General features: G+C 39.2%; 1 protein-coding gene across 1 annotated transcript in view; it reads left to right on the top strand.

Moving 5' to 3' along the window:
* The first annotated feature begins 5,524 nt into the window (after positions 1-5,524).
* Positions 5,525-26,685, top strand: part of Crispld1 (cysteine rich secretory protein LCCL domain containing 1) — a 35,052-nt gene continuing 13,891 nt past the window's right edge. The window contains exons 1-6 of the mRNA XM_005371786.3: positions 5,525-5,813; positions 6,718-7,037; positions 23,243-23,361; positions 23,658-23,790; positions 24,578-24,693; positions 25,387-25,487. Coding sequence (XP_005371843.1) covers positions 6,780-7,037; positions 23,243-23,361; positions 23,658-23,790; positions 24,578-24,693; positions 25,387-25,487 — 727 coding nt within the window. The 5' untranslated portion in view covers positions 5,525-5,813; positions 6,718-6,779. The remainder of the gene's footprint in view (positions 5,814-6,717; positions 7,038-23,242; positions 23,362-23,657; positions 23,791-24,577; positions 24,694-25,386; positions 25,488-26,685) is intronic.

Genomic DNA, 26,685 nt, shown 5'->3' on the forward strand with positions numbered 1-26,685 from the left:
TGTGTTTATGTGAGTGCATGCTAACGGTTGATGTCAGTTATATTCCTAATTCATTCTCTGCTGTGCTTTTTGAGGCAGAGTCTCTCACTGAGTCTGGAGTTCACTGAATTAACTAAGCTGTAGGGCAAATAAGCGCCAAGAATCCTCCTGTCTCTGCCTACCCAATTCTTGTGCTGTCTTGTCCAGCATTCTAGGGGTCCACACCCAGGTCCTTGTATTTACATGACAAATGTGTTCTTGACTGAGCCGTTTCCTCAATGACAATTTTTAGATTAAAAATATTGATAAGATCCATACCATTTCTTAGGCTTATTCTCAGAAGAATAGTTGGAGGTTATGTATTACAAATAAAATGTTGCTCATTTCTTCCATATCCCCAGTGTTTTATGTATAATTCATTGATTTATAATAAAATTTCATTAGTAACTCCCTTGATATGTAGTGAAAGAATGTTTAATACTGAGGCACCACACACACACACACACACACACACACACACACACACACACACACACACCCCTTGCTCATACACAATTTCTTAATCATAGAGTTCATCTATATGTAGTGAAAGAATGTTTAATACTGAGGCACCACACACACACACACACACACACACACACACACACACACAGACACACACCCCTTGCTCATACACAATTTCTTAATCATAGAGTTCATCTATATGTTAGAGACTTGTATGTTCTGTTCACTTAATTCTTGCTCTGCCAAATTGTCATTTGAAGTGGAGCCCTGGGCTTTCACCAGCTATTTCTCCCCAGGATAGCTAACGATGGCTGAGCTATTTCTCCACAGGATAGCTAACGATGGCTGAGCTATTTCTCCACAGGATAGCTAACGATGGCTGAGCTATGAGGCTTCCATGCCCAAATTTGCCTGAGCCATGAATTCTGCTGATGAAAGGGTGGAGACTTGCCCTGTCATAGTGCTGCTCCTTCAACAGTTCCTCCCCTGAGCCTGGAAGACTGGACCCCAAACACACTGAGGAGCACATCTGCCAGGCTAGCTAGCAAGCGGTCATCCCCAATGTGCTCCTGAAACTTCTTTAATTTGAAAATAGTTTTGAATTTATGTTTATTTAAAGAAGGGAAAACACATTGCTCAAAACAGACAGATGGACATGCTCTAGATAAATGAAAACCTGCTGATGATATAATTATGTATTTTGGCTATACAATGATATGCAGAAACATAATCTGCCAGTGGAGATGATATTCATAAGGCAAATGCAGCACCCTCCTGAGATACAATGTGGCTTTTCTAATAGGAAGGCTCTATGGAAAATAATAAATGGTTTCGATATGCAATGCATTTATTTATTTAAAAGGGACTTTGAGTCCATGTATTTGAATTTAAAAGAATGGCTTAAGGCAGTACTCCTTAACCAGAGAGCACTGAAACTCTGTTAATGTCATTTGGTCTGGAGACATTTCCCAGAGTTGGTATGTCCTGTCTACTTTTTACATTCAAAACCATCTGAATTGCTCCTCACTATGTAGTATTTGTCTCCCACATACTTCAGTCATAGATGTCTTGCTCCAAGGAAATATCTGAGGTGACAATCATCTCAAGCACGATATCTCTGTTTACTTTAGGGATTCCAGTCCGTCTGCCATGCACATCCCGGAGCACATGGACTGTTAGGTTTGAATGTGTTTACACGCTTGGTCCTTGCCTGCTCATGCTCTGTGTAGAGGTTGTGCAGTTTTTGGGGTATTAGGGTTAGCTGATACATGGAGGCCACTGGAGCTGGACCTTAAGGGTCATTGCTAGACTTCCCTTCTGGCCATAGCTGTCTGCTTCCCGTCACCTCACATCTGTGACCAGACACTTCGTGTTTAAACTGCTCTCCAGTCATAACAAAGACTATATACACCCTGTCCTGTAAACCCAAATAAGTCCTTTCGCCCTGAGTTGCATATGTCTGGTATTTTGTTAAAGCAACTAATGAACTCACTTTCCCAAAATCATGTGTTGTATTCCACAAACTCCAAGTTGTGTGTCATAAACAACAATGCACACGCAAAACTTACTCTGCCAAGAATTTTTTCACATTGCTAGGAAATAGGACAAGTATCTAAGCAGTTATCAATTGAAAAACAGAAAGAGGGCAGTGAAGTGGCAGGAGGACGGCAGAGAGGACCTGTGAAAACCCGTGAGGAAAAGGGTGGTTTGGGTGAGATCATGAGACGAAAAGGTTGAGGGTTCCCTGCACAGACAAGAGTATGAAGAAAGGCAGGGAAGCACACAGAAATTGCTGAATGCTTTTGAAATACACAGAGACTGCCGCAACCGTGAGAGAAGATAACTTCAAGTGAGCTACTGAAGTTAGTGAGGGAAGAGCAGCCAGACTGCAAAATAATGATCAAGGGTCTCATTCGAACCTAAAAGCAGGCTGATTTCCTTCAGAGACACGGAGACACACTTCAAGGAGTTTCCAACTAGTGACGCGAATATGGGTCTGCACGGTTAGTCTTTACTAATCCGAATAAAGCACCTTAAAAATATGCCTGGCGTCTGCAATGGCATTTATTTCTCCTCTTAATTTTTAAATTTGAACGTTATTCTGAACGATCCCAGTGATGATGACAATCATTGTGGCTCTTTATAAAACTACTTCCATTTAAACTGTTTCATCTTTGCAGAATACTAAAAAGTCCATCTCATGTGGAACAAAGATGTGATGGGAAAAATGGCAAAAATATGGTTAAGAGGTAACATAGTAGGGTTTTCTTCATGACTTTTGGATAGGCAAGTCTTCTTTCTGCAGGGTCCAGGGCTGGAAATGGTTTGGGAGTTAAGATCGCTTGCTGCTGTAGGAGATGACATGAATTTGGTTCTCAGCCCTGATGTGGTGGCTAGCGCCCTCCTGTAACTCCTGTTACAGAGAATCTGACATAATCTTCAGGTCTTCCTAGGGTACCAGGTACACACACAAACATGCAAACACCTATTCATATATGTAAGAGAAAAGCAAATAAATCTTTAAAATAAATAAATAAGCACCAGTTATATTTCTGAAAATACCAAACACAAGAAATCCTCTGGAGAAATGTAAAGCTGTCCTGATAGATGAGATGTGGAGTCATAACCGATGGAGTGACTGTCATCTCTACCACACATACTCACTTTTGGAAATTCAGTGGTTAGCTAGAACACATTAAGGTAATTCCTTTCTCATAAAATTACAGCATGGAGAATATGACACAGGCCAAAGAAGAACCATCTTGCAGAAAGATGTGGTTTATAGTGCCAAAGCACTACAAGTAGTTCAACACTCAAACCAGTCTGGTGTGGCTAACACATGTGTTATAGTCTCACACAAGAAAACAGAGGGGAAGTGGTCTTGTGATGTGTCAATAGCAGGGTAAGAGAGACACATTTTCCTTTTGCTGGTAAAGAGGTCGTTGTCTTTAGTTTGTCTGTCTTCTTTGCACAATATCAGCTGTATTTATGAATTTCACAACCTGGCACTTAAAAATACATTTTTTATGGACCTCCTTTTATCACAAAAGAAAACTTTTCTATCCCTTTTCTTCAGCCTTAACTACAGGCCTGCCCTTTTTGCAGTATGAGCAAGTATTGCTTGAACCATCTCTTGACAATGTTAATCATGGCTCCACCAATCTATTGTGATGACTCACTTAGAATGAGAGCCAGTCACAGGAGAAGGTAGGTTTTTGTTTCACACGAGAAGGAAGACACTTCTAGTAAAACCAGAGGCTGTGTGTGGATTTGGAAGTAATAAAGAGGTGGGAGACCCCATGTTGGCCTGGTACCCAACAATGCCACAAAAAGGTAGAAATGCTACCACCCACCATGGCTTTTCAAGGGTCTGCTTCAGCCACAAATCAACAGTTCCACTTTGATGTGAATTTTATGTGAACACGATGTTTTTTTTTTCAATTTACAGATAAACTTTACAACTATAAACAAAAAGTATGCTTTTTGGGTATTCAAGAAAGTTTACATGCTAAATTGAGAATGAAAAGCTTATTGAAAGGTGAATGTTTAAGATGGGGAATATTTAAGACATTCTTTTATTAAAATATAATAATTTCCTTACCAATTTTTTTGCCATTTTAATTTCTTTAATCCCAACTAAAGTCTTTTTAAAATATTTCAAGTATATGCAACTCCTTTCAATAGCTTTAACTCAATTCCCTTTACGGTTTTCAGTGATACACACAACAGACACCGACTCCATCTTCAGTAATTCCACCATTCCTTTATGATGAACTCGTACCATGAGGTCACCTATCATTTGTGGATGCAAAAGCCAGTTTTCTGAATGCCAGGCATGAGAATCATGAATTATTTCAAGCCTACAAATTTACAGTCATTTTATGTTTCAGAGCCCGAAGATAAAAACTGTGAGTCTACACCTAAGAATGTTCTATATGGTTCACAAGTTACTCCTCCTGATAGGTCTGTTTCCCATTCTTCCCTGTGCCAGGCCACACGGAGGCACAGGGTAATGGAAAGACGCAGGTAGAGGTTGGAATGATCTGAGAACCCCATTCACAAGGTTTTTATTTGGTTTTGTGTGATACTCCAGATATAAAAAAAAAAAAGAAAATTGAGATGAGGACTCACTAAAGAAGAGATACAAAGCGAATTAAACAACCCACTTAAAGATTAAAATGTACATGTACAACGCTGCACTCAGTAGGGCGACAGGTAATAAATTTAAAATTACTAAATTTCTACTTCAGGTTGCAACGTGGGCAATGAGGGAACTCCACTTCTCACCAAAAAGTAAATTAGTTAAAGGACCCTCTCTTATTTTCATGAATGCCAAGTGCTGTAATCTCAATTGAGAAGTCAATGTTGTATGTTTTATGACTGAATGAAGTGGAGGTCTGTCAGGCAATAGCCACCTCAATAGTCTGAACCCCCTTCTCCATCTGGTCCTTGTTAAGGCTTAGAAGCAAAAGAATGACTTCTTCCTTCCAGAAACTAGGTCCTAGAGCCCTATGAATCCCCATAAGACAACATTAAAACAAATAATAAAGTTTCAAGTTTCTCTCTTCATCCCGCCCCCTTGATTTCCTTTTGTGTGTGCAACACTGAAGGTTCTGAGGACACCTCCATGCCCACCCACCTCAAGTAATGGGGCCAGCTCCATTGCAGCCTAACTATCAAGGAATCTTAGCTCCTCATCAGAGAGAGACTAGGGGAGGGTGCAGAGCTGAGAGGGGAGGGAGAAGTTAGGGGCTCTCCTCCTCCTAAGGTCCAGACCACCCCCGCCCCTGTCGCAGAGGCCCAGAGCACGCCCACGAAAGCTCCTGGCTTGCTGCTAGTCAACTCTCATGGGCCTCGAGCCAGGACTGGGTGGAGGTGGAGGTGGGGGTGGGCAAGGAGGGCTCTGGCGTCACATGCCTGCGCAGGGACCTCAATAAATGCCCGCGAGCGCTGGGGAGCAGCGGAAGCGCCTGGCGTCTGTGCTCTGCACGCTGGGACTGCACCGGGCTGGAGCTCGAGGTCGCCGGTCGCTGCGAGCCTTCCTCTTGCCCCACCCCTCCTCCAGCACCAAAGGCTCAGGAACACAGGGGGGCCCACTGTTCCTAGCGAGCTGCTTTCCGCGGCCACTCAGCTATCTAACTTCGGAGCCTGCACCCGCTTCTCCTCCCAGGATTGCGAGAAGTCACAGAGGTAGGGGCTTCAGAGTTCCGCGGTGGTCCGGTCCTTTCCCCTCGCCTCGTCTGTGCAATCCTGTGTGGAGGCTGGGGACAGCTGCTGGGACCCGCCGTCCTGCTCTGTTCAGCTCTCCTGGGGAACATCACACTGGAGAGGTAAGGGCGATTCAAAAGCTGCATCCAGAGCGTTCCAGCTGCCAGGTTTTCCTAGCTCCCCTTTTGGAAACAGGATCTAGGGAAAACACCAACTTGGAGAGAAAAGTCTGACCCAGACTGGATAGGTGGGGATCCATGGCTACAGAGATGAGCCTGGCTTAGTTCCTGCAAATGACTTCTTTGGTTTCACGTTGTCCTGGGCTCGCCCTCTTTGCCAGGTTCAGTGAACTGTGGGCTCCTGCTGTGTGCGAGGGAACTTGTTCTGAAGTTCTCCAGGAGAGCTCTTGGTAGGGTATGGTTTGCAAGTTGGGCACAAACTTTGCAGGGAATGTAACTGATTTCTTCATCTGCGCTCAGGTCAAAGAGAAGTTGCTCCAGGGACCTGGACATTCATTCGCAGTGTTCCACCGGGCCCTCTCCGGGTACCAGTGGGACAGGCATGAATAGTGTAAAAATTCGCTCTCAATTTCAGACCATTATGGACATTATGAACATTATGAATAGCGATGAACCACAAATGAGATATTGGGTTATTGTGTTTTAAATTAAAAACAACAACAACAAAAACTTTTGAAAGTTTCTACAGGAAAAAAGAACCTCTGGATAGAAATGAAACACTGTACTAATTGTATTCTCTGAAGGCTAAATGTAGTCTGTGTTCTTTAAAACCTTGAAATTCAGAAATTATTCTCAAACCTTGAGCTTCGCTTTCTGGCTACTTTCGCCCTTGACTTTTGGCTTCATGGGTAGCTTGGAAAAATATTTTATGCAAACAGTGTGTTGTTGAAAATTCTCGGTGGGGGAATGAGGGCTATAGAAAAGGTGTTCTCAAAAACTGAGCGCTTACTTGTTGCAGTTTGCTATTAAAAATAAATCCATCTTAATCACATGACATGTCTTATAGCCAAAAGGCGTGGAAGAGCCTATCTTGGAGATTTTCCCGGGGAAACCCCGAGGCCATTCATTATGATGTGTACTGCACGGGAGTGGCTCCGAGTGACCACACTGCTCTTCGTGGCTAGAGCCGTTCCAGCTATGGTGGTTCCTAACGCCACTTTGTTGGAGAAACTTTTGGAAAAGTACATGGATGAGGACGGTGAATGGTGGACAGCCAAGCAGAGAGGGAAAAGAGCCATCACGGACAACGACATGCAGAGCATCTTGGATCTCCATAATAAACTGCGAAGTCAGGTGTATCCAACCGCCTCTAATATGGAGTATATGGTAAGACACTGTTCACATGCTATATGCCAAGGAAACGTTTATTGATCCATTCAGCACCGTATGCAAATTGCTTCGTGCCGTTCTTTAATTTTTTCACCACTTATTCTGTTTTCATTTTTTAAAGTTTTCTTTGAGTATACCCTTATCTGCACACTCATATTTTCATGTCTCTCTTGTTAAAAACTCTCTCAATTTCAGCACAACCCTGAGCACCTTCAAATCCACTCTTCCTACTAAGCACTCTAAAATCCGCTGCTCTCCCCTGATGGAAGGTTACCCCCAGTCTAAATGGTCTCTGTATTGACTTCAGATGTCTTTTATTATTTATATTTATTTTTGTGTAGGGGGGTCTACATATGCCATGATAAAGAGGTGGCAGTCATAGGTCAACTTTCAGGAGTCAGGGCTCTCTTTTGGCATGTGAATCCAGGTCATCAAGCTCAAATCATCAAGCTTGGTGCTTATTGGCTGAGGCCATCTGGCCGACCTCCATATTGACTTTCGATTTTCTTAGTAGAAAGATTGTGCCCTATTGCTCAGTAGAACCTCTCTGTACACAGTGGAGTTGAACTTTGTGAAGAGCTCTGTATTGTTGGAGCACAGGTATGTTCCCAAGTGGACTTTTGTTTCTTGCAAATATGCAAGTCACTTTATAGTTGTTTTATGTTAGAATGTCATTGCCCTGGGATACCTCCATGTATTTATTGTTTGTAAGCTTCAAAGTAGAAATATAAACCTAGGCAATTACTTAAATTCCAAAGGATCACTTTGACCCTAATCACCTCATATAAATAAACTTGTTTGGGACACAAAGTTAATTCTTTAACATATTTAGCATATTTGCATATTTACACAGGCTTTCAAACTGTGTTGTATACTCCTGTGAACCCAGAATGCACCTTGCTACTGGTCTGACAGCAAATACTTTGATGACAGCGTATGATGACATATTTTTTCATCCTTTTTTTGTTGTTGTTATTAAATCCTTCTCATTTCAGTTGTTTGAATAGGAATGTGCTACACAGTTTTCCCCAACTCCTGTCCTTCTCTGTTCTCCTCCTGCCCTCCCCAACTCCCAGTTTACTTAGGAGATCTTGTCTTTTTTCCCCTTCCTAGGCAGATCCATGCATGTCTCTCTCATGGTCCTCATTGTTACCTAAGTTCTCTGGGGTTATAGCCAGGCTGGTTGCCCTTTGCTTTATGTCTATTATCTGCTTATGAGTAAGTATATACTGTATTTCTCTTTCTGGGTCTGGCTTACATCAATCGTGCTGCCTTTTTCTAGTCATCAAAGCATATTTAATGAGCGTTCATCAGCAAAATTCTCCTTTAGACACATTGTAGGGTGACATAGTTTCAGTGCACCCCAGCTGTCCCTTTCTCCCTGTATTTACATCAGTCCTGGGGGATAGTTCTTCACATACATTTCTAGACACATGGCAGTTCTAACATCCCATGACCCATTACAAAATAGTCCATTACATTATTTTAACTCTTACATGAAAACTACTTTACCCTAAAGAAAGCAGGCAGCATTCAAGACGCTTCGTCAGAAACTGGGGATTAGGGCTCATGTAAAAAGTGGAAATTCTGGCATCATCACGACAGGCGTATAAATGGCTACTTGCTAATGTGGCTCTGCTTCAAGTTCCTCCAATGCCATGCCAGGAGGGGTTCTGCTGATTCATTGAGATACCCTGTAGTTTAGTTCTTTAAGATACATCTGACAAGTTGACAATATACCATTGCAGAAAAAAGTAATGGAATTTTAGGCTTCCTTACACTGTACTGTTTACATTTGACATCTGAAACGATTGCTCACTCTTATCAAAATTCCATGCAGGATGTGACAGATCATGTTTATTTTGGAGAGTTTAAGATGAAAAATTCTCTGCCTTCCTTTGTTACTGAGCCTTCAATGAGAGCAAACAGTGGAGCTTATGTTGACCACTGTACATTTATTCCACGATGGCTAACCTTGAATGACCTCACGTGTGTGTGGTTGTGTGTATGTGGCGTATATTTGTGTACATGTTCATGTGTGCGTGCACATGTGTGTTTGTGGGAGCACTTGCAAGTGCTGTGTTCATGCATGTGGAGATCTCGTCTTACTTTTTGAGATAGGGTCTTTCATTGAACCTGAAAATTTCCAGATCAGCAAGACTAGGTGGCCAATGAGATCCATGGATCCTACTGTGCTTCTCCAGTGGTCACATTACAGATTTACACCACCTTGCTCGGCGCAGGAGCAAGAGAGTGCCTCACTCGTGAGGATCTGAACAAGGTGCCGTGTCTGTGTGGCAAGCACTTTGGTTTTTTCTTTTTATTAAGATTTATTTATTTATTTATTTATTTATTTATTTATTTATTTATTTATTATGTACATAGTGTTCAGCCTCCATGTATGCCTACAGGCCAGAAGAGGGCACCAGATCTTATTACAGATGGTTGTGAGCCACCATGTGTTTGCTGGGAATTGAACTCAGGACCTGCAGAAGAGCAGTCAGTACTCTTAACCTCTGAGCCATCTCTCCAGCCCGTGGCAAGCATTTTTTGGACTGAACTGTTTCTCCAGTCTCTCCAGTCCTTTCCTATTTAAAATAAGGAAGAACTTTGGAGTTCAGTCTCACAAAAGGCAATGTGAGGGCCTCTGTGTGTGATTTGACATGCAAATCATAAGAAATATTCTGTGATTTTTTTCCCCTCATGTCTACTTACAAAATAAAAACAAAAATCCAACAATAACTACACAGAGTATTATGAGGTCTAGTCTGAGATGCTTATTTGGGTTTTATTTTTGTTTCATTGGTTTCTTTCTATCCTTGAAATGTAGGTTGAGAAAACAGCCAGGGTTTATGTTGTGTTGCCCTAGATACTACTAACACTGGAACTGTGTGCTGGCTTTAACCAGACTACAGAGCTCTGTGCCCCACTGTAATATTTGGGAGATATTAATTTTAGGATATAATCTGAAGGGATATTAAGAGTGACTATTGGGAAAATTTTTGACTTCATGAACTTCATAGGAATGAAAGTACAGATACTGATCAGCCTTTTAGAGTATAGTTAGCTCCATAATTTAAAATTAATTTAAGAAATAAGGCTCACATCTAAAAGTTAGCCATAGACCCGTTTTCCTGGTAACTTCCTATGTCTGTTTGTACTCTATATGTCTTTTCAAATCAGCTGTTGAAATAACAAATCTCCTTGCTTATAATTGTTTCCTATTTCAGTTCTACAATATCCAGGCCATACACTGACACTCCTGCCCTTATCCTCACTCAACTTGCAGAGTTCAAACATTATTGTTGAAAGCTGTGTCTTTTCTTGAAGAGCTTATGGTTTGATAGAGGAAAAAGACTAGATAGGCTTGAAGTCCTCACATCATGGGGACCCCATATTCTTTGATCATGCCCTGGGTGATTCCAAGGGAACTGAGAGTAATGAATGTTCTTCTGAGAGCTTTCCATGGGGAGCTGTGAGGTGAGTGTTGTTTGTGAATCATTCAATTAGTGGTGTCAATCATGATTTCCTGCATTTGGTTTAGGGTGAGTTGAGCATTGAGCCTTAGGGCATCAAATGAAGGAACAGGGGATTACCAAGTAAAAACACTGGCTTTGGATGTATACAGCAGCAAGCTCCCATTTTGTCCCTCTTGCTTACTGGAATGTGAACTTTGATAGTCTGCTACCCTTCTGGGCCCTGGCTGCTTCAGTAGTAAAGCTGGTGGAAAAATACAAAGCCCAGAGGTTGCATTGAAGTTGATATTTGATTCTGTGGAACGAACATGCTTTCTTCTTGTCTGCCATCATGCGGGTTTACGACTTTGTGGTAGAGTTTGCTCGTTCGTATTCTTTTCTTCAACATTTACAATGTCTCATCGGTATAGTTTGGTCATCTTTTCTTTAACCTTGAAAATGGTCTTCTCTGGATTTTGCTTTATCAATTCAAACTTGCCTGGCTCCATCTCCCATACTTCCATCTGGTAACTCTCTTTGCATTTCCTTCATGTGTTTCCTAGTATGAATGGGGTGGTTTCCATGTAGAGTCATTCCACAGTAACTTCAAAAGAAAGCTTAGAACCTTATGACGTCTGTTCAATCCTCTCCCGGAAACAGACAAGGAATTGCATTCATCTTCAAGTCCACAAATCTGATTTGCACACCCACGCCCATGGAGACACATCTGCTAATCCATTCATAACATTTGTCTTACAAATGCCTTTCAGCCCATCTCTTCTATTCTATTGTCACCTCTGTTCCTCGACACAAACCTGCCTTGGCACCACAGTTTCCCCTTTAGCAGGCTGCATGAATTCTTCCCTGTTGCATAGCATAGATCACATTAGTTCTTGACTGGTATTGCTGAAATTCCCCTCAGCTTGTCTGTGTTGGTCACTCAGTTGAACAAAAGTTCTTTGGACTCCTCCATGGTTTAGAAGTATCTAGAATTAACCAAGCAAGGGAGCACCTGCAGACTGCACCAGGGCCCTCAGCTACCTGTTTTCACGCTGCCACACTTTATGAAGCTGTTCCTCATGAAGGACTTGCTCCTGCAGCTGCTTTTCCTGCTGCAGCATCTACATCTGGATTCCTGTGTTCCACCTTTTCCAGTTTACCCCTCAAAATTGAGCTCAGATGTCATCCTTCTTCTAAAGCATTTTCCCATGTGCCCATTCTTCTGCCCCATTCTAGAGTATTTTATTGTACCCTATTTATAGTAAAATTTCAGTGAAATATACACTTGTCTTATTTCCTTTCAAAGACTTTGAATTCATAGATGGGTTAAGATTATGCCATATTTATCTTTCTTTATAACTTAGTGCCTACATCTGGAAAAGAATTATCTATTCAGTGAATATTTGTATTTGAATACTAGTAAATTCTAAAATGTGTTTAAATTAAGTTATAGGAGGAAGAATGCATAAGAATATCTGAGACAACAGTAAAGAATACATATAATAAAGAAATTAAATGTTCTCTCAAATAGAAGCTACTTATTTATGCCTTTAGCAAGAAAAGGTTCAGAGGTTTGGAGATTTTACTACTATCAACAAATTGGCCCATATTGATGAGAGAGTACCCCTGGGGAGTGGAATAGAAAATGAAGACAGATATTTAATTGGGGAGATGTTATGAGTCACCTTTAATCAGTATGATTAGCTATTTGAGTATTTGAATAGAAGAGGGAGTGATTTTAGGATTGTTCCTGACTCCCCTGGAAATGGGCTGTAGGTGCCTGAAACTCAGCTGTGTACAACAATACGATGTTATGGCAGCAGTTGGCAAGTTGATAGTGACCAGAAGTGGGTTACAGTGTCAAGGTGGTGAGAAGTGGCAGGAATATGAGTATTACCTCGTTGCAGTTCATTTATCCTGAAAAATTCAAAGAAGCCTTGTTCCAAAATACATAGAGTTGACTCGGCTAGAAGGCTGCCCGCAGACAGAATTCCCTTTCCTGGTGAAAGACCTGTCTATCCAATCCATCATGGAGAATTTTGAAAATTAGTGGTAGTTACCACTCTGGTTTACTCATGAATAGAAAACATTATGCATCCTACAAAGTTGAAAAGACTTTCAGAACGCTGTAAAGATTCTAGAAATCACTGATTGCATTCTATTCAATACAAGCCCAAGAGATTAAAGGAGGCTGAACCACACTCTATCTCTTCTTCTTTCAGAACTGAGTGGCTAGTTGTTTGCTTACCTGGTCTGACCTCCTCTCTCTAAATCCAAAGTTGTCTCTTACTTCCTCTGTAACCGAAGATGAAAACTTTAGCACTAGACAGTACAGCACAGAGGCCAGTTTCTGTTCAGATCTTCATTGTGATATCAGGGGTGGATCATTTGAGTTCATTTTTTAAAGTAGTATTGTTATGCTTTGCATGTGGCAAATGACTGTGCCTGCTTGAAAAACTGGCATCATTGCAGATGTTATTTTCTAAAATGGGAATAGTTAGTATAGAACATCTGTGGTTAGAGGAGGCTAGAGCTTAGCTGGACATTGCATAAATACCAAAGCGAATTTATTAGGATGTGGTTAAGACATGCATCAGTAGGTTAATGATGTATAGGTTGCACTGTGAAGGTGTGGTTAATTAGCATACAGACATTAAAGTCATAAAGAGAGCTAAGATCTCTATAGATAGAGACATTCAAGACATGAGCTCTTGACACCTTTTGAAAACTAGAGGTGTGGACAGCGGGAAGGAACTGCAGAGAAAATGGAGAGGAGGAACGAAATGGGTTGGACCGAATACTAAGTGGAGAAAAGCAGGAAGGTAAGTAACTTGTAAATGATGCTTTAATAACCAAAATCCAATGACAACAAGAAGGCTCTATGGTGTACTTGATTGTGTGGGAGCCACTAGAAATCTGAGCTGTTCAAAGAAGAATTAGATAGAAGAATGTAACATGTCTTTTATTATTATTATTATTATTATTATTATTATTATTATTATTATTATTTTCTTTCTAATTAAGCAACATTTTATATGGGTTGATAGTGTTCACAGTGCTAAATCTTTTCAAGGCGAAAGTTTTCAACTTCAGTTAGAGATCACATTTCAAACTTAGTCATAGCTTATATGAAAATGCAATTTCTTTGCATATTCAGTTGTCTTTATTGTGTACCTTTATGAAAAATTGAAAATATTCATTTATCCAAATATAATCACAGCAAGAATGATGGTAATTCAGGACCATTTTCTCTTTGTTGTTCAGATTTATTTACTCGGTCCTGTTATGAGTTTATATATTCAAAACATTCCCGGTATTTTATTGACAATATATTATATCAAGTCTGTCTAAGGTAGCAGTTCTGAAGCTTCCTACTGCTGTGACCCTAACACAGTTACTTATGCTGTGGTGACCACTAGTCATCAAATTATTTCATTGCTATTTCATAACTGTAATTTTTCTACTTTTATCAATTGTAATGTACATAGCTGATATGCAGGAGATCTGATATGCAATCATCAACGGGGTTTTGACCGAGAGACTGAAAATCACTGATCTGCTGTATATGTGTCTACTTTTCTTCTGAGTATTTGTTGTCTTTATAATTTTAAAATTAGGTAACAAGGTTTTTAAAATTGTTGAAACAATTTATTTGTATTAATACAAATAAATTCAGGATTTCATTATATTCAGTAGACATTGGCTTAACACTGTTTTTTGCTCCAGACATTTTACTTGAGTTTCAGAAAAGTATTAATGTTCAGAAAATCACCAAGTTCACAAACATAAGGTGAATGAAGTGCAAAAAAAATGATAGACATGAAACTAAGCTACCATTAATCAGTATTACAGCATAGGAAAGCCTTTCATTTACAGCAGGATTACAATGCTTCAGCTAAACATGGATGCAGAGGCCATCAGACTAGGCAGAAGAAACAACAGGCACAAAACCTTTCACTCCAGAATAAGATGGAATATAACTGGAGTTTTACAAAGTAGTTCAAGGTGACTGAATCTTCTTCAACAACCATGGCAGTAAAAAAATTATATAGATATGTAAGCATGGGTTCGAAACATTTTGTGTCTCAAATAAAAAGAAAATCGGATTTTTTTATTCTTAGCAAAATGTAAACCCATTGGCAGCTTCTTCTAAGAGACTGGTGTGTCCTTTATTTAAAGTGTTGTGAAATTTCATAAAATTACTCCTATTGTCTGGTAGACCATGGTCTGCTAGAAGGTGGAGACTTAACTTAGGAAGACATCCTTTCATCTTAAGCGAGATGGTTTGGACCAGCATGAGACTGCTAGAGAGGGAATGATGCAGGTAGTTTCAGAATAAGCTTCATTGATATGGGTGACTCACTTTATGTTGAAGGGCAAAGGCTAAGGAGAATTCGAGATGATGTTTAAAGCATAGTTCATTGCACTTTCTGTGGCATAAGGAGAAACAGGACAAGGTGAGAATGAAGTCATAAGGTCTTTTAGGACAAGACTGAGTTTGACGTCTTGTCTTCTTGATTCTATTTAGTGTCCAGTGAAGAGATGGGGCTTGGGATAAAAGTTAGAGGATGGATGTTGATATTGTGAAGAGTCATGCAGTGTGAAACAGCTCGAATCAAAGAGAATATTGTTATGGACACCTTTGTCCATTGAGTGCTTTGGATTGAGCCTGAAACACAACCAATGGGTGTTAAACCGAAGGAAAGGGCAGCAAAGGAGCTGAATGCAAAGACTCAGCCATGGGTAGAGAAACAGATGGCATACACAGCTATCCCTTGAGGCAGGAGGAGAAGACAAAGAAGTCAACAGTCTGTCAGTCTTGTTGAAAAGCTCATAAGGTGAAGACAAATGAGCAATGGTTTCGTCACTGTAGAAGCCACTGGTAATTTTCATTAATGTCAGAGGCGAGGGGTGCCCAGAAGCTCTATTGAAGAGATGAAAAAAGGGAGATGAGCAGGTGGTGAAGTCACCTTAACTCCTTGAGATATTGCTACAAAGACAGAGAAATGAGAGGGCGACTAATGGGGATGATGGGAAAGTTTTTGCTCTTCACTGAAGAGGAAAATGTGTTCAAGTTAAGGCAAGGACTTGCATAAGAGGAGGAAGCATTGCCACTACAATGTCAGTTCATTTATTCCAGCCGCAAATTCGAGGCCATAAGCATGGAAGCAGTTGGATTTATTTGATAAAGAGAACAGATTCTCTTTTGTGTAAATGCTTTTGATTTTCCTGGTGCTCTCTAGAGCAAAATACATGAGCTGAGTTGAGCACACAAGACTGAAGAGGGCATGATGGGGGGGGTGTCTCACTGGGAAATAGCATCTTTGGTTCTTCTATGCAAGGGTCTTGGACTTGAATGTAAGTGGGATTTGAGTTACTGCAAGCTCACTTGCTTCACACTGCTAGGAGTTCCAAAGTGGGACTACACTATGGTGGGACCTGGGTTGGGGATGCGGAGCTATGTTGGAGGACACCGTGGACAAGGACTTGGCTCGGGAGAGAGAATATATATATTCTCTGACTAACCCCTGTCTTTCATTGATTAAATACAGCCAGAATCCAAGGGACAAGTGAGCTCAGGTAACAGTTAAGTGTGAGTTGGGCCTTTGTAGTGCAGACCTAGCAGGATATGAGATGGCTATGCATGGATAAAGGAAGACTGCTTATCATAATTGTTCTCAAACAGAAATACTTGAAAGCCATTCTTCACATATCCACAGTATATAAATATAAAGTATATATTCATATGTATGTGTGTACATTCATACACATACATAGAAAGTATCATAGTCCTTATTTATTATCACCATTTATCACTTCAATAGTCCTTAGAAGTCTCACAGAAAATATTCTACTTATCAAACTGGTTTTAATTGTCCTAGCAATCAATGAAAACTGAGAATATAGGATTTATGTAGCTCTCATGAGCTGGAAAGATACTAATTTATCACTTTTAGGGATGAATTATTAATACAGATATCATAGAATGTGAAGACAGAAGTTTTGTTGAAAGAGTGTAAACTTGTATTTGAATGATTCTGATATTGGTTTTGATTTAAATGGAAGTTTTTTGGGTAAATTGTGGTTTTAGTTTCTTTTCATAGCTTTCTTTCACTAACTTATGAAATAATTTTTTCATTTTTAGTCCTCAAAAAAAAAAAACAAGGCACTTCCAGGTACAGCAGATACAAACAATTAGTTTTTCATTCACTTTCAAAAATCTAAGAAATTGGTACTCCCTATAGATTGATTGTGAAATGCTACCCCAGGATCATGTGTTTGAACACTTGGCCATCAAGTGATGGTGCTGTTCTTGGAGATTATAAGATCTTTGAAACATGGAGGAAAGTTGGGAAAGAGAAGCCATTAGGAATGGTACTTGAAGGCCAAGCCAACTTCAGCTCCCGTCTGGTTCATTGCCTTCTAATTGCTGTCATGTAACAAGCTACTGCTCTGTGGTCACCCTGTCACAGACCAAACCATTCCACCACACCTTCCCTGTTATGGTGGACTATGATTCTCAGAAACATGACCCCAAACAAGGCTGTCCTTCTTGACATTGTTTCTGGCAGATTCTTTGGTCCCAATGATGAACAAAGTAACTAATACAGCATGTAAACTTAATATGTAAGGAGATACTGTAATTTATTGCGAGAATTTTTTCCAATCCTGCATGTTTCTAGGTTTGATTTTATAAAATTTATTGGGCTATAAATAAACCTAATGAAGAAATTCATTGTCACAAATTGATCCCATACCCGCAGATCAAGATGTAAAGGGCTAATCAGTTAGATTGTTGTTTTTGTTTGTTTTATGTATGTAATATTTGTGTTCATATGCACATGTGAGTGCAAGTGCATGTGGAAGCTAGAGTCCAACATTGGGTGTCTTTGTCTATCCCTATGCATCTGATTTTGAGATAAAGTCTTAAAGTGCCTTGAACTCACTGCTTTACCTAGAATGGCTGGCCAGCAAGCTGCAGGAATCTTCTGTTTCTGCCTTTCCAGCACTGGGATCCCATGTGCCTTGCTTCCAGGTGTTTATGTGGGTTATGGGAATCTGAATGAAAAATCCTCATACTTATGCCATCAGTGCTTTACTCTAATACAAGCTTTATCCCAGATTGTGCTTTTTCAGTTACTCAAAAATTTTCCTAATTACTATGGTCTCCTAAAATATCTAGAAGGCACTTTTAAAGACTAAACTACTCTTCATTTTAAAAGACTCTTGAAAAAATTTTATGTGTGTGGGTATTTTGCCAATATGTCTGTGCAGCACCTGCATGTAGTACCTCCAGAGACCAGAGAGGGTGCTCAATCCCCTGGAACTGAAGCTACAGATAGTTGTTCACTGCCGTGAAGTACTGGGAATCGAACCCAGGTCCTGTGAAAGAGCAGCCTATGCTTTTAACTACTGGGCTATATCTCCCATCCAAATTCTTTCCCTCCCAGTAAAATGTCAATAAAAATAATGGACGCTTTGTAGTCTTTGGTTTACTATACAAAAGTAATAGCATTCACAAAAAGAATTCAAGTTTACGGGCTTTACTTTTTTGCATTATGATTACTCTACCACTTGCACTTAACCCCAAGTATGTTTGAGACATGAACCCTGGACATTCTGTCTCTGAACTAAGTGGCTGCCCACCATGGGCATCTGGTGCGATGGGAAGCAGAAAGCATCCTTTGACAGTCAGACATATAACCCTTATATGTTAGTCAAGTTATAGATTAGGAGACACAGAAAACTCAGAAGACATACACAACAGGATTCTGTTTTTCAAATTCTCATCTGGAAATTAGATTCAGAACAATGGAGAAAGAGAAAGAAGACATAACAATTGATAAATTGTGTGTTTAAACTTATAAAGAGGACGGTATGATAAAGCGAGTGTTGGAACAAACTTTCCTTTGGGGCAACTGAGTAATGAAGGGGAAAAAACACGAATGACCAATCCTGTTGTAGAAACACTAATGAATTCAGCATTCAAGAAAGATGAATGGACAGGTGTAGGCCCTGCTTCTTTGTGTTCTTAGTGGTCCTGGCACCATGTGTTGGACATGTCATAACTGCTCTCCTGTACAACTAAGACGACATTTGCATTTTGATAAGAAGTCCTTTAAATGTGTGAACATTTGATAGTGAAAACTGTAGAGGGCCAGCAGGAAGGAAAGTTGGTATAAAGGCCTTGACAGTGACATGAGATTAATGCACACAAATTCTGTAGAAAAATGTATATATGTATAGAAAAATAGTGTCAGATTAATGTCTACTCTACCCCGCAAGGGCAGTATGTCCTGTCTTGCACAACTCTTTGGTGTTGAACATGGTATTTATGTAATATTAGACCACAGAAATTGTCTGTTGAGTTTATCTGCATACTAAGTTTCCATTGCAGAAATTAAAACGAGACGATACTGTTCTAAATGGTTAGTTTGCTGCTTTCTGGAAGGTCACCAAGGATTTGTTTGAAAGGAGATTTCTGAGAGAAATCACATCTCTCAGATGTTTCCAGGAAACCCTACTAAGAACATTCATTGCTTCAGGGCAATGCTGCTTTCTCCATCTCTATCACTTCTGAGCCTACTGTCTGCTCCCTCTTGCGACAAAGTCTTTTAGAACAAGTTAGGCAGAGTCCTTAAAAACCTGAAGTCATCTCCAAATTGGAAGGAATATGTAACAGTTCTTTCCCATAGGGTGTGTGTTATATATGTAGCTGGGAAAAAAACATATTTTCTCTTCAACATACCTCATGCACCCATTTTATGAAGAAATGATAATTTTGGGTAAGTTGACTTCAAATTACTGCTGGGTGAATAGTTCAGAGGGAGAAAAAAAGGCCTCTTAAGACATCTTGGTTTGATTTACAACCATAATTTAAATAGAAATGGGTAGAGTCCAACCTACATTTAACTAGTATGGGTAAGAATTATTGTAATCTTAAAGCCTGAAATATGTTGGAGAATGAAAATACCCATGTACCCAAAAGCACCCGTATATGTACTATGCTGTTATTATTCCTTTGTAGTATTCTTCCAGGGCAGCCATATTTTCAACACTTTATTTAGAAATTTTTTAAAATTTACATTGTTGGTCATGATCTAGACACTTAGATATGATTAGACAAGTAATCACTTTAAATGTTTATAAATTAATATTTTTGAATATTGATTTAAAATTACATTTAGTTACATGATTCTCTGCTATACTCCTTATATTCAAATATGATTTTATAAATATATTTACATAAACATGATTATAAATGAAGTTTGTTCACTTCTCATATTTTTAACATGTTAAAAAATACTTAGATGCTTTTAAAATGTTATTTCTTCTTTTTGATATTATAATGTAATCACATCATTCCCCACTTCACTTCCCTTTCTCCAAGCTCTCCCATATACTAACTCCTCCTTGCTCCTCTTCAAAATCATGGCCTCTTTTTTCACTAATTGTTGTTACATATATATAAATAGATGTGCATATATTCATATATTATTATGTATGAGTTATCCATAGTATGTCCTGGATTTTAGTCTTTAACAACATCTTTCTGAATTACCTTGTATTTCATCTGACAGATTTTGTAGTTAAGGAAGGTTAATCTAATATGTTTGAGCACGTTTTAAAATTTATTTCATTTTTACTGTAACAGATATAAACACTGTTTTGGAAAACACAGATTTATGAGTTTAGAAGCAGTTGTATATCCTTTCTCAAACGTTCCAGTTTCTACGGAAAGCCTCACAACCCAGAGTATACAGTCAAGTGCAAAGCAAGACGAAATTGGCTTTCAGCAGTCTCCAGGTCTTCTCTGTGGGCCCCCTGGGTGGTCCTTAGGAGAGGGTAGTGGGTGTGCAGTGCTCACTTATTTACTGGATCTGAGCCACTATCACCTGAGGGTCTGTATGCTCTCCGCTCTCAAGTCAGGGCCAAGAAATCACACAGCTGCTGCTCCCTCTGTGTGGTCCTTCCACAGTGGCCTTCCCGCCAATTTTCCTCTGTGGTTGGCTGCATAATGTGTTGGCTCAAGTTAGTCAAGATGTATCTGAAAAGAGAACCAAATAGAAGCTCTGTTTCATAACTGACCCCAGTGTTCTCAGGGTCTCATTCCGTTTGTTAGAAGCTAGTTGCTGCGGCTCTGCTTGTAAGGGGGAGATAGGAATTCTACAATGTCTTTAAATATCAATACAATGCTCTCTAAATACTTTATGTTTTAGCCAAGTAAGTTCTAGTTGTGATTTTTTTCTTGTTCCTGGATTGTTTTCTGAGGTTGGCCTACTGGAAAACCTATGGGCTGGTGTGGTTTTGTAATGTGATTTAAAGCACCGTTTTAAGAATGAAGACAAAACCTTTGTCTTTTAAGGACACTCTACTTTGCCTGAAAATCTGGTTATTGGGAAAGTGATTATTTTTTCACATTTTCTGGTACAAAGAAGACTGCATTTTGCCCATTCTCTAGGACTTCATCCAAATTCATTATATTGTGTAAATTTTTGTTAAATAGATAACAACAATGAGTTGAATATTTTGTATTATAAATTAAAATGTGTAATTTAACTTAAACAAATAATGAAATTAGTTAATAGTTTGTTTATATCTGCAAATCAAGTACTTACCTGTTTAATATTTTGGCAGCATATACTTCTGATGTCTATGGTTATTTGGAATATTTGATATTAATCCAGAGTAAAAACCAACTATTGTTTGCATCACTTTAGTTTTTGGTTGAATGTAAAGACGTTTTTGTATTCCTGGTACATAATAAAGGTATACTATATTAAGAATATACTTACTTATTACAAAATTTTACTTTGTGACTGGGAAAGCATTTTACATATTTCAAATCCACAATTGAAAGAGAAGAAATATTCATTTATGAAAGATTATGTGATGAGGAAGAAAGATTTCCATCCCTGTATATGTTTGCGCATTTGTGTATTTGAGTATGTAGGAATATGTATGTGTATATATGAGTGTGTTGAAAGAGTGTGCATGTTTGTGCTCCTGTGTGTGTGTGTGTGTGTGTGTATGTAGGAGGGTTGAGGATCTCTTAATAGAATCTTTCAGTCTGTGGTCGCATTAGAGTTCTTTCATCTTATAAAATCACAGAAAGCAAACACTTTTCCTTAGACCCTGACTCTCCCCTTTCTTAGCTTCTCCAACACCACTCTCCTAAATGTTGGGAGAGTCAGCATGATTGACTTTGACTTCCATTCACTTTCTGACCTCTACGGCCAGATTTCTCCATTCCTGATGTGGAATTGCTCTTATTCATGTATTGTTACTTAGCCAGTCTCTTGTCTTGATCTCTTTGTGGCATCATTACCTCCCTACTCCTGAAATCTCTTTGTTCTTGCTGTAGTTGAATTCACCATTCTCTTTCCTTCAGCCTTTATGATTCATGGCTTTAAAAAAAAGCCATCTCATTGTTTCTGTCCCTCCCAGTTTTAATAATTCTAGAACTCTTTATTATTCTCACTGTTTTGTATCATTTTCTGAAATTACCAATCTGTGTATTTTTCTTTAGATCTAACTGCCTTTGTATGTTCTTACACTGTACTTGGTGTGCTTACCACTATTACTGTGCAAGTTGCAATCTTGTGACATTCTACCAAAGGAATACACAGACACGTGATTGCCATTTCTCTTATGCCTTTGTGGTAACTGTATGGCTCTGCCATATCTTTTCCCTGACAGCTTACCTTCAGTCAACAATCGACTTCGAGGTGTCTAAATACTTGTATGTATTGTTTTGTTCTGTCTGCTCTTCTGCAACCCTATCCCTGAAACTGTTCAAATCTTCCATTCCTGGGCCTGTTTTCCTGTCATTTTATCTTGTGGAGTTCTGTTCTGAAAGGGCCAGAGAACTCAGTTCTACATGGTTTGTGATTTTAATATTATGTCTAGTACAACAGCCTATGTTTTGAATCAGTAACAACTTAAACACTAAACTCAGACCTTGGAAAACTTACTAAGCTATCAATTTTCTATTTTGGTTCTTTATAAATTATTTTCTAAATGAGCCAGTCACCTTCATTGAATTTCATAAATAAGGATTGTATATACTTTATTGTAGTCGGTTTCATTATTTTTTTTCAAGTATGTAACATGTACTTATTTGTCACTGTGTCTATATTATGGACACAGAAAATAGGCCAAAGGTACCAAGAAGAGTTGCATGACTACCTCCAGGCAACTCATCGTCCCTTGGGAGAAGTAGACATGTAAATAAGCATTGCCATGCAGGGTAATAGTGCCAAAGAAAGGAATGTAACAAAGCTTTGAGAGCCCAGGGAGGGCTCTCTGAGAGAGTCGGAGAGGTAATGGGAGACTATATTAGGTAATAGAGGATAGAAAGCCAAGAATTGAGGTCTGCCTGGCAAATTACCAAAGGATGTTTAGACCAGGACAAGCCCTACAGGTATAGCATGCTTTAGATAAGGAGCCCTTACAGTAGAAACCTGTGGGATTGTGTTGGCCACATTTTAGGCAGAGGAGTCCAGTAAATGCCTTTGCAATCACTCTGACAATTCTAAAAATGTATAGACTCATTAGGAGAGGGAAAGATATAGTCAAGGCAGTTGAGCAGGAAGGGAAAACTCAGGGTTATAGATGACGAAAAAACCAGACTGATGTGTTTTTACTTAATAAAGAAAAAAGAAAAATAGAACCAACTAATTTGTATTTGAAGAAATGTCCAACGTGCATATTGTATGTCTGTGTTTTCTTCTGTGTACCCTGTAGACGTGGGATGTGGAGCTGGAAAGATCTGCAGAATCCTGGGCTGAAACATGTTTGTGGGAACATGGACCTGCAAGCCTGCTGCCCTCCATTGGACAGAATTTGGGAGCCCACTGGGGAAGGTAGTGAAAGGCACAGCTTTTTGTTTCTGGAAGCACAAATGTTATGAATGAAATGTTCATTAATCTACCACTGCAAATTTTCTAGTCTTTAGTACCTGAGAGTAAAAGAGCTAACCACAAAACAAAGGAAACTCAATATCCTACCAGAATAGCCACGGACTTCCTAGATTATTTTTGCATCATTTGTATATGTAAGCTTACTCAGAAGGAGCTTTCTGTCAAGATTTGCCAATCTAAATTGGTTTTACATTTCCCCCAACTTTTCTTGTTTCTTGTGATTTTTTTTCTTCTAACAGATATCGACCCCCAACATTTCATGTGCAAGCGTGGTATGATGAAGTGAGAGACTTCAGCTACCCATATGAACATGAGTGCACCCCGTATTGTCCTTTCAGATGCTCTGGCCCCGTGTGTACACACTACACTCAGGTATGTTTTGTGTGACCTGCAGTTGCCTCCTCCAAATTCAGTTACTGAACTAGAGAAGAACATACAACCATGCGTATTTCTTGTACTATTTAATGTGATTATCATCACAGAAGTCCCAATACTTCCTTAAAAAGATTATTTTAATGACTTTACATGTGAAATATTTTACTATGGCTCTAATAGATACGGTGGAGGAGCAGTTTGCCATCTTCTTAATCAATTTGATGCCAAAATATACTTTACCATTGACATTTACTATTTACATATATGCAAGACTTATAATATGTACATTATATATAAAAATATATATTGTATTTTATGTTCACATTTAGTATTGGGTATATTCCTAATCTCTAAATAAAATGAAGGAAGGCGGGCTCAAACAGGCAGAGGTCGCTGCTGCCCTGAGTTCTGGAGTGGAGAGCCTCTGAGAGCTCCACTTTTACTTCTGATTTGAGATACAGAGTTCCGTTACTTTGGATAGTTAACTTCTTCATAGAAATGTTGATAGCATAAGCTGGAGGTAGAGTTTTGAATTATTTAGTACGTTTGTGCTTTGAAAATGCTGACATTGCATTGCAGAGAGAGCTATTGACCTGCAAATCTCTTTTATGAATGGAATAACAATCCCAAACCCAGATCTTTGGCAAGCTACTGGTTTGACAGCTCTCACTCCAGTGTGGATGATCAGTCTTGGCTGCCACAGCTCTGCTATGTCCGTCTCTCTTTGATGCACTGCTGTTTCTTTTCACTTCCACCCCGCCTGAGCCTCTCTTCTCTATCACAGGTGGTGTGGGCGACTAGCAGCAGGATAGGCTGCGCCATCAATCTGTGCCACAACATGAACATCTGGGGACAGATATGGCCCAAGGCTGTCTACTTGGTGTGCAATTACTCTCCCAAGTGAGTGGGGCAAGACATGGGTGTCTCGTGGAAAGTTTTCCGAATGTGAAAATAGTTTCCTAAGGCTGATTTTTCTCATTGTCAAGGTATATTCATAGAGTGTATTGCTTAGTTCCGTTCATCTCCCATGGCAGTGATTGTAGTTGTTCAGTGCATTCTTCACTGCTCAAAGGGAATGGCAGATTTGAACCTGCCATCTTCCTTAAAGTCATAAAACACATTTATATGTTTTTCAACCTCATATATTATACCAGTATAGTTCATATTTAGTAATTTTGATGAGAGATTTTTTTTCAGCTATGCATTAGTTGAGAAACAAATATATTTTCCTGTGTAATGAAGACTTGAATGATTATGTTAGAATTTCACAAAACAATTCTGAGACTCAAACTTAAATTATTGATATACACGAAATAGGCAAATATCTATTTAAATTCACTTTTTCTGTAAATGTTTGAATTTTAAATTTTTAATAGAATTCAATTCAAGTTACTTTAAAAGTCTTAATAACAATGAGACATTTAACTGTATGTAAACCTAGACCCAAACGATTTCATAACTAAAATATATAAAGGCCTATATCCTAATAGTATGCACTATTACTCCCCCAATGCTTCTGTAGTGATGTTTGTAATATCTTAGTAATGCTATCAGATGTATTAATGGAGTGGATCATCTCTATCATTTCTTCAGGGGAAACTGGTGGGGCCATGCACCTTACAAACATGGCCGGCCTTGCTCTGCTTGCCCACCCAGTTTCGGAGGAGGCTGTAGAGAAAACTTGTGCTACAAAGGTCAGTGTTGTGTGGCTGTAGTTCTCACTTTAAAGCCTCTGTTTATCTAGCTTTGCATCGTGGGGCCTATTCTTGGGGGTGTGGCCAAAGGCTAGTGTTTGGCTCATGTTGGTGCAGGAGGTGCTCGGTGGAATCTCCAGCATTGAGAAATTAAAAAGAAGTCTAAACCCACATTGGCTATCACATGAATGCTTTATAGAGTGCTAATTCAAACATTTTGAGGGAATAATTTTAAGTATGAATAATTATTTTCAAACTATTTTAAAAAGATTATTGCGGTGAACTCCTTATGACTAGGTCATGTGCCTACAGGACAGTAGCAAGGGTTTTAGACAACTGCTTCTAGAACCCCCTTGTAACTTCCGAGTAAGAATCTATTTCTTAAGAATCATATTAATGTGTCCTTGAGTGTTTTCTCCATAACTGTCATTTTTAAGAATCTGGCAATTTAACTTAATTCATTTTTAGTTCTTTGAGGATTTGGACAAAAGTTTGTCTCTGTGTATTGTACTGATCCATGAATCATGAGTCAGAATGCATCCCCATTTCTCACCATAGACTATATTTCATATGCCAAAACAATTTTAAAAATGCAGCCATGCTGTGCAACTTATTAAATCTGTGCCGTCAAGTATATTTGACGTCTTAACATGTAAATATGAGACTCAGGTACTAGACTGCTTGCCTAGCTGCATCGCTAGCACAGGAGCGGTAGTATTCACCTTTAATCTCAGCACTAGGAAGGTGGAGTTCAACCATCCTCAACTGTTCAGCAAGTTCAAGGTCAGCTTGGAATAGCTGAAACCCTGTCTTGAAAACATGTAAATATATATATAATGCCTTATTAACAATGCCTGTGGATATGCATATGACAAATATTTATGAAAAGTCATCAACTTGGACATCCTTTTGGTCACATTTTACCTTCTGCTTTGCATTTTTTGGTTTAATATAAATCATTCATATAGATAGTCTTGAACGATGCTCAGTGTTCATGTTCATGTCTTTGTTTTCCTTATTGACTGAATGTTCCTTAGTGGCAATGAGCAGACAGGAAACACCCATTCTTCTTCCATATTGTATGTTCTTGTCTGAATTCCTAGCCACTTTGCAGCATGTTCTCCTTCTGTGATGGTCTTGGTAGATTCCACTCCCAAAGCTACACCCTCTCTGCCCTTCATGAGTGTTGTAAAACTGA

This window comes from Microtus ochrogaster, unplaced genomic scaffold, assembly GCF_000317375.1.
Source record: "Microtus ochrogaster isolate Prairie Vole_2 unplaced genomic scaffold, MicOch1.0 UNK128, whole genome shotgun sequence".
NCBI classification, from domain to species: domain Eukaryota; kingdom Metazoa; phylum Chordata; class Mammalia; order Rodentia; family Cricetidae; genus Microtus; species Microtus ochrogaster.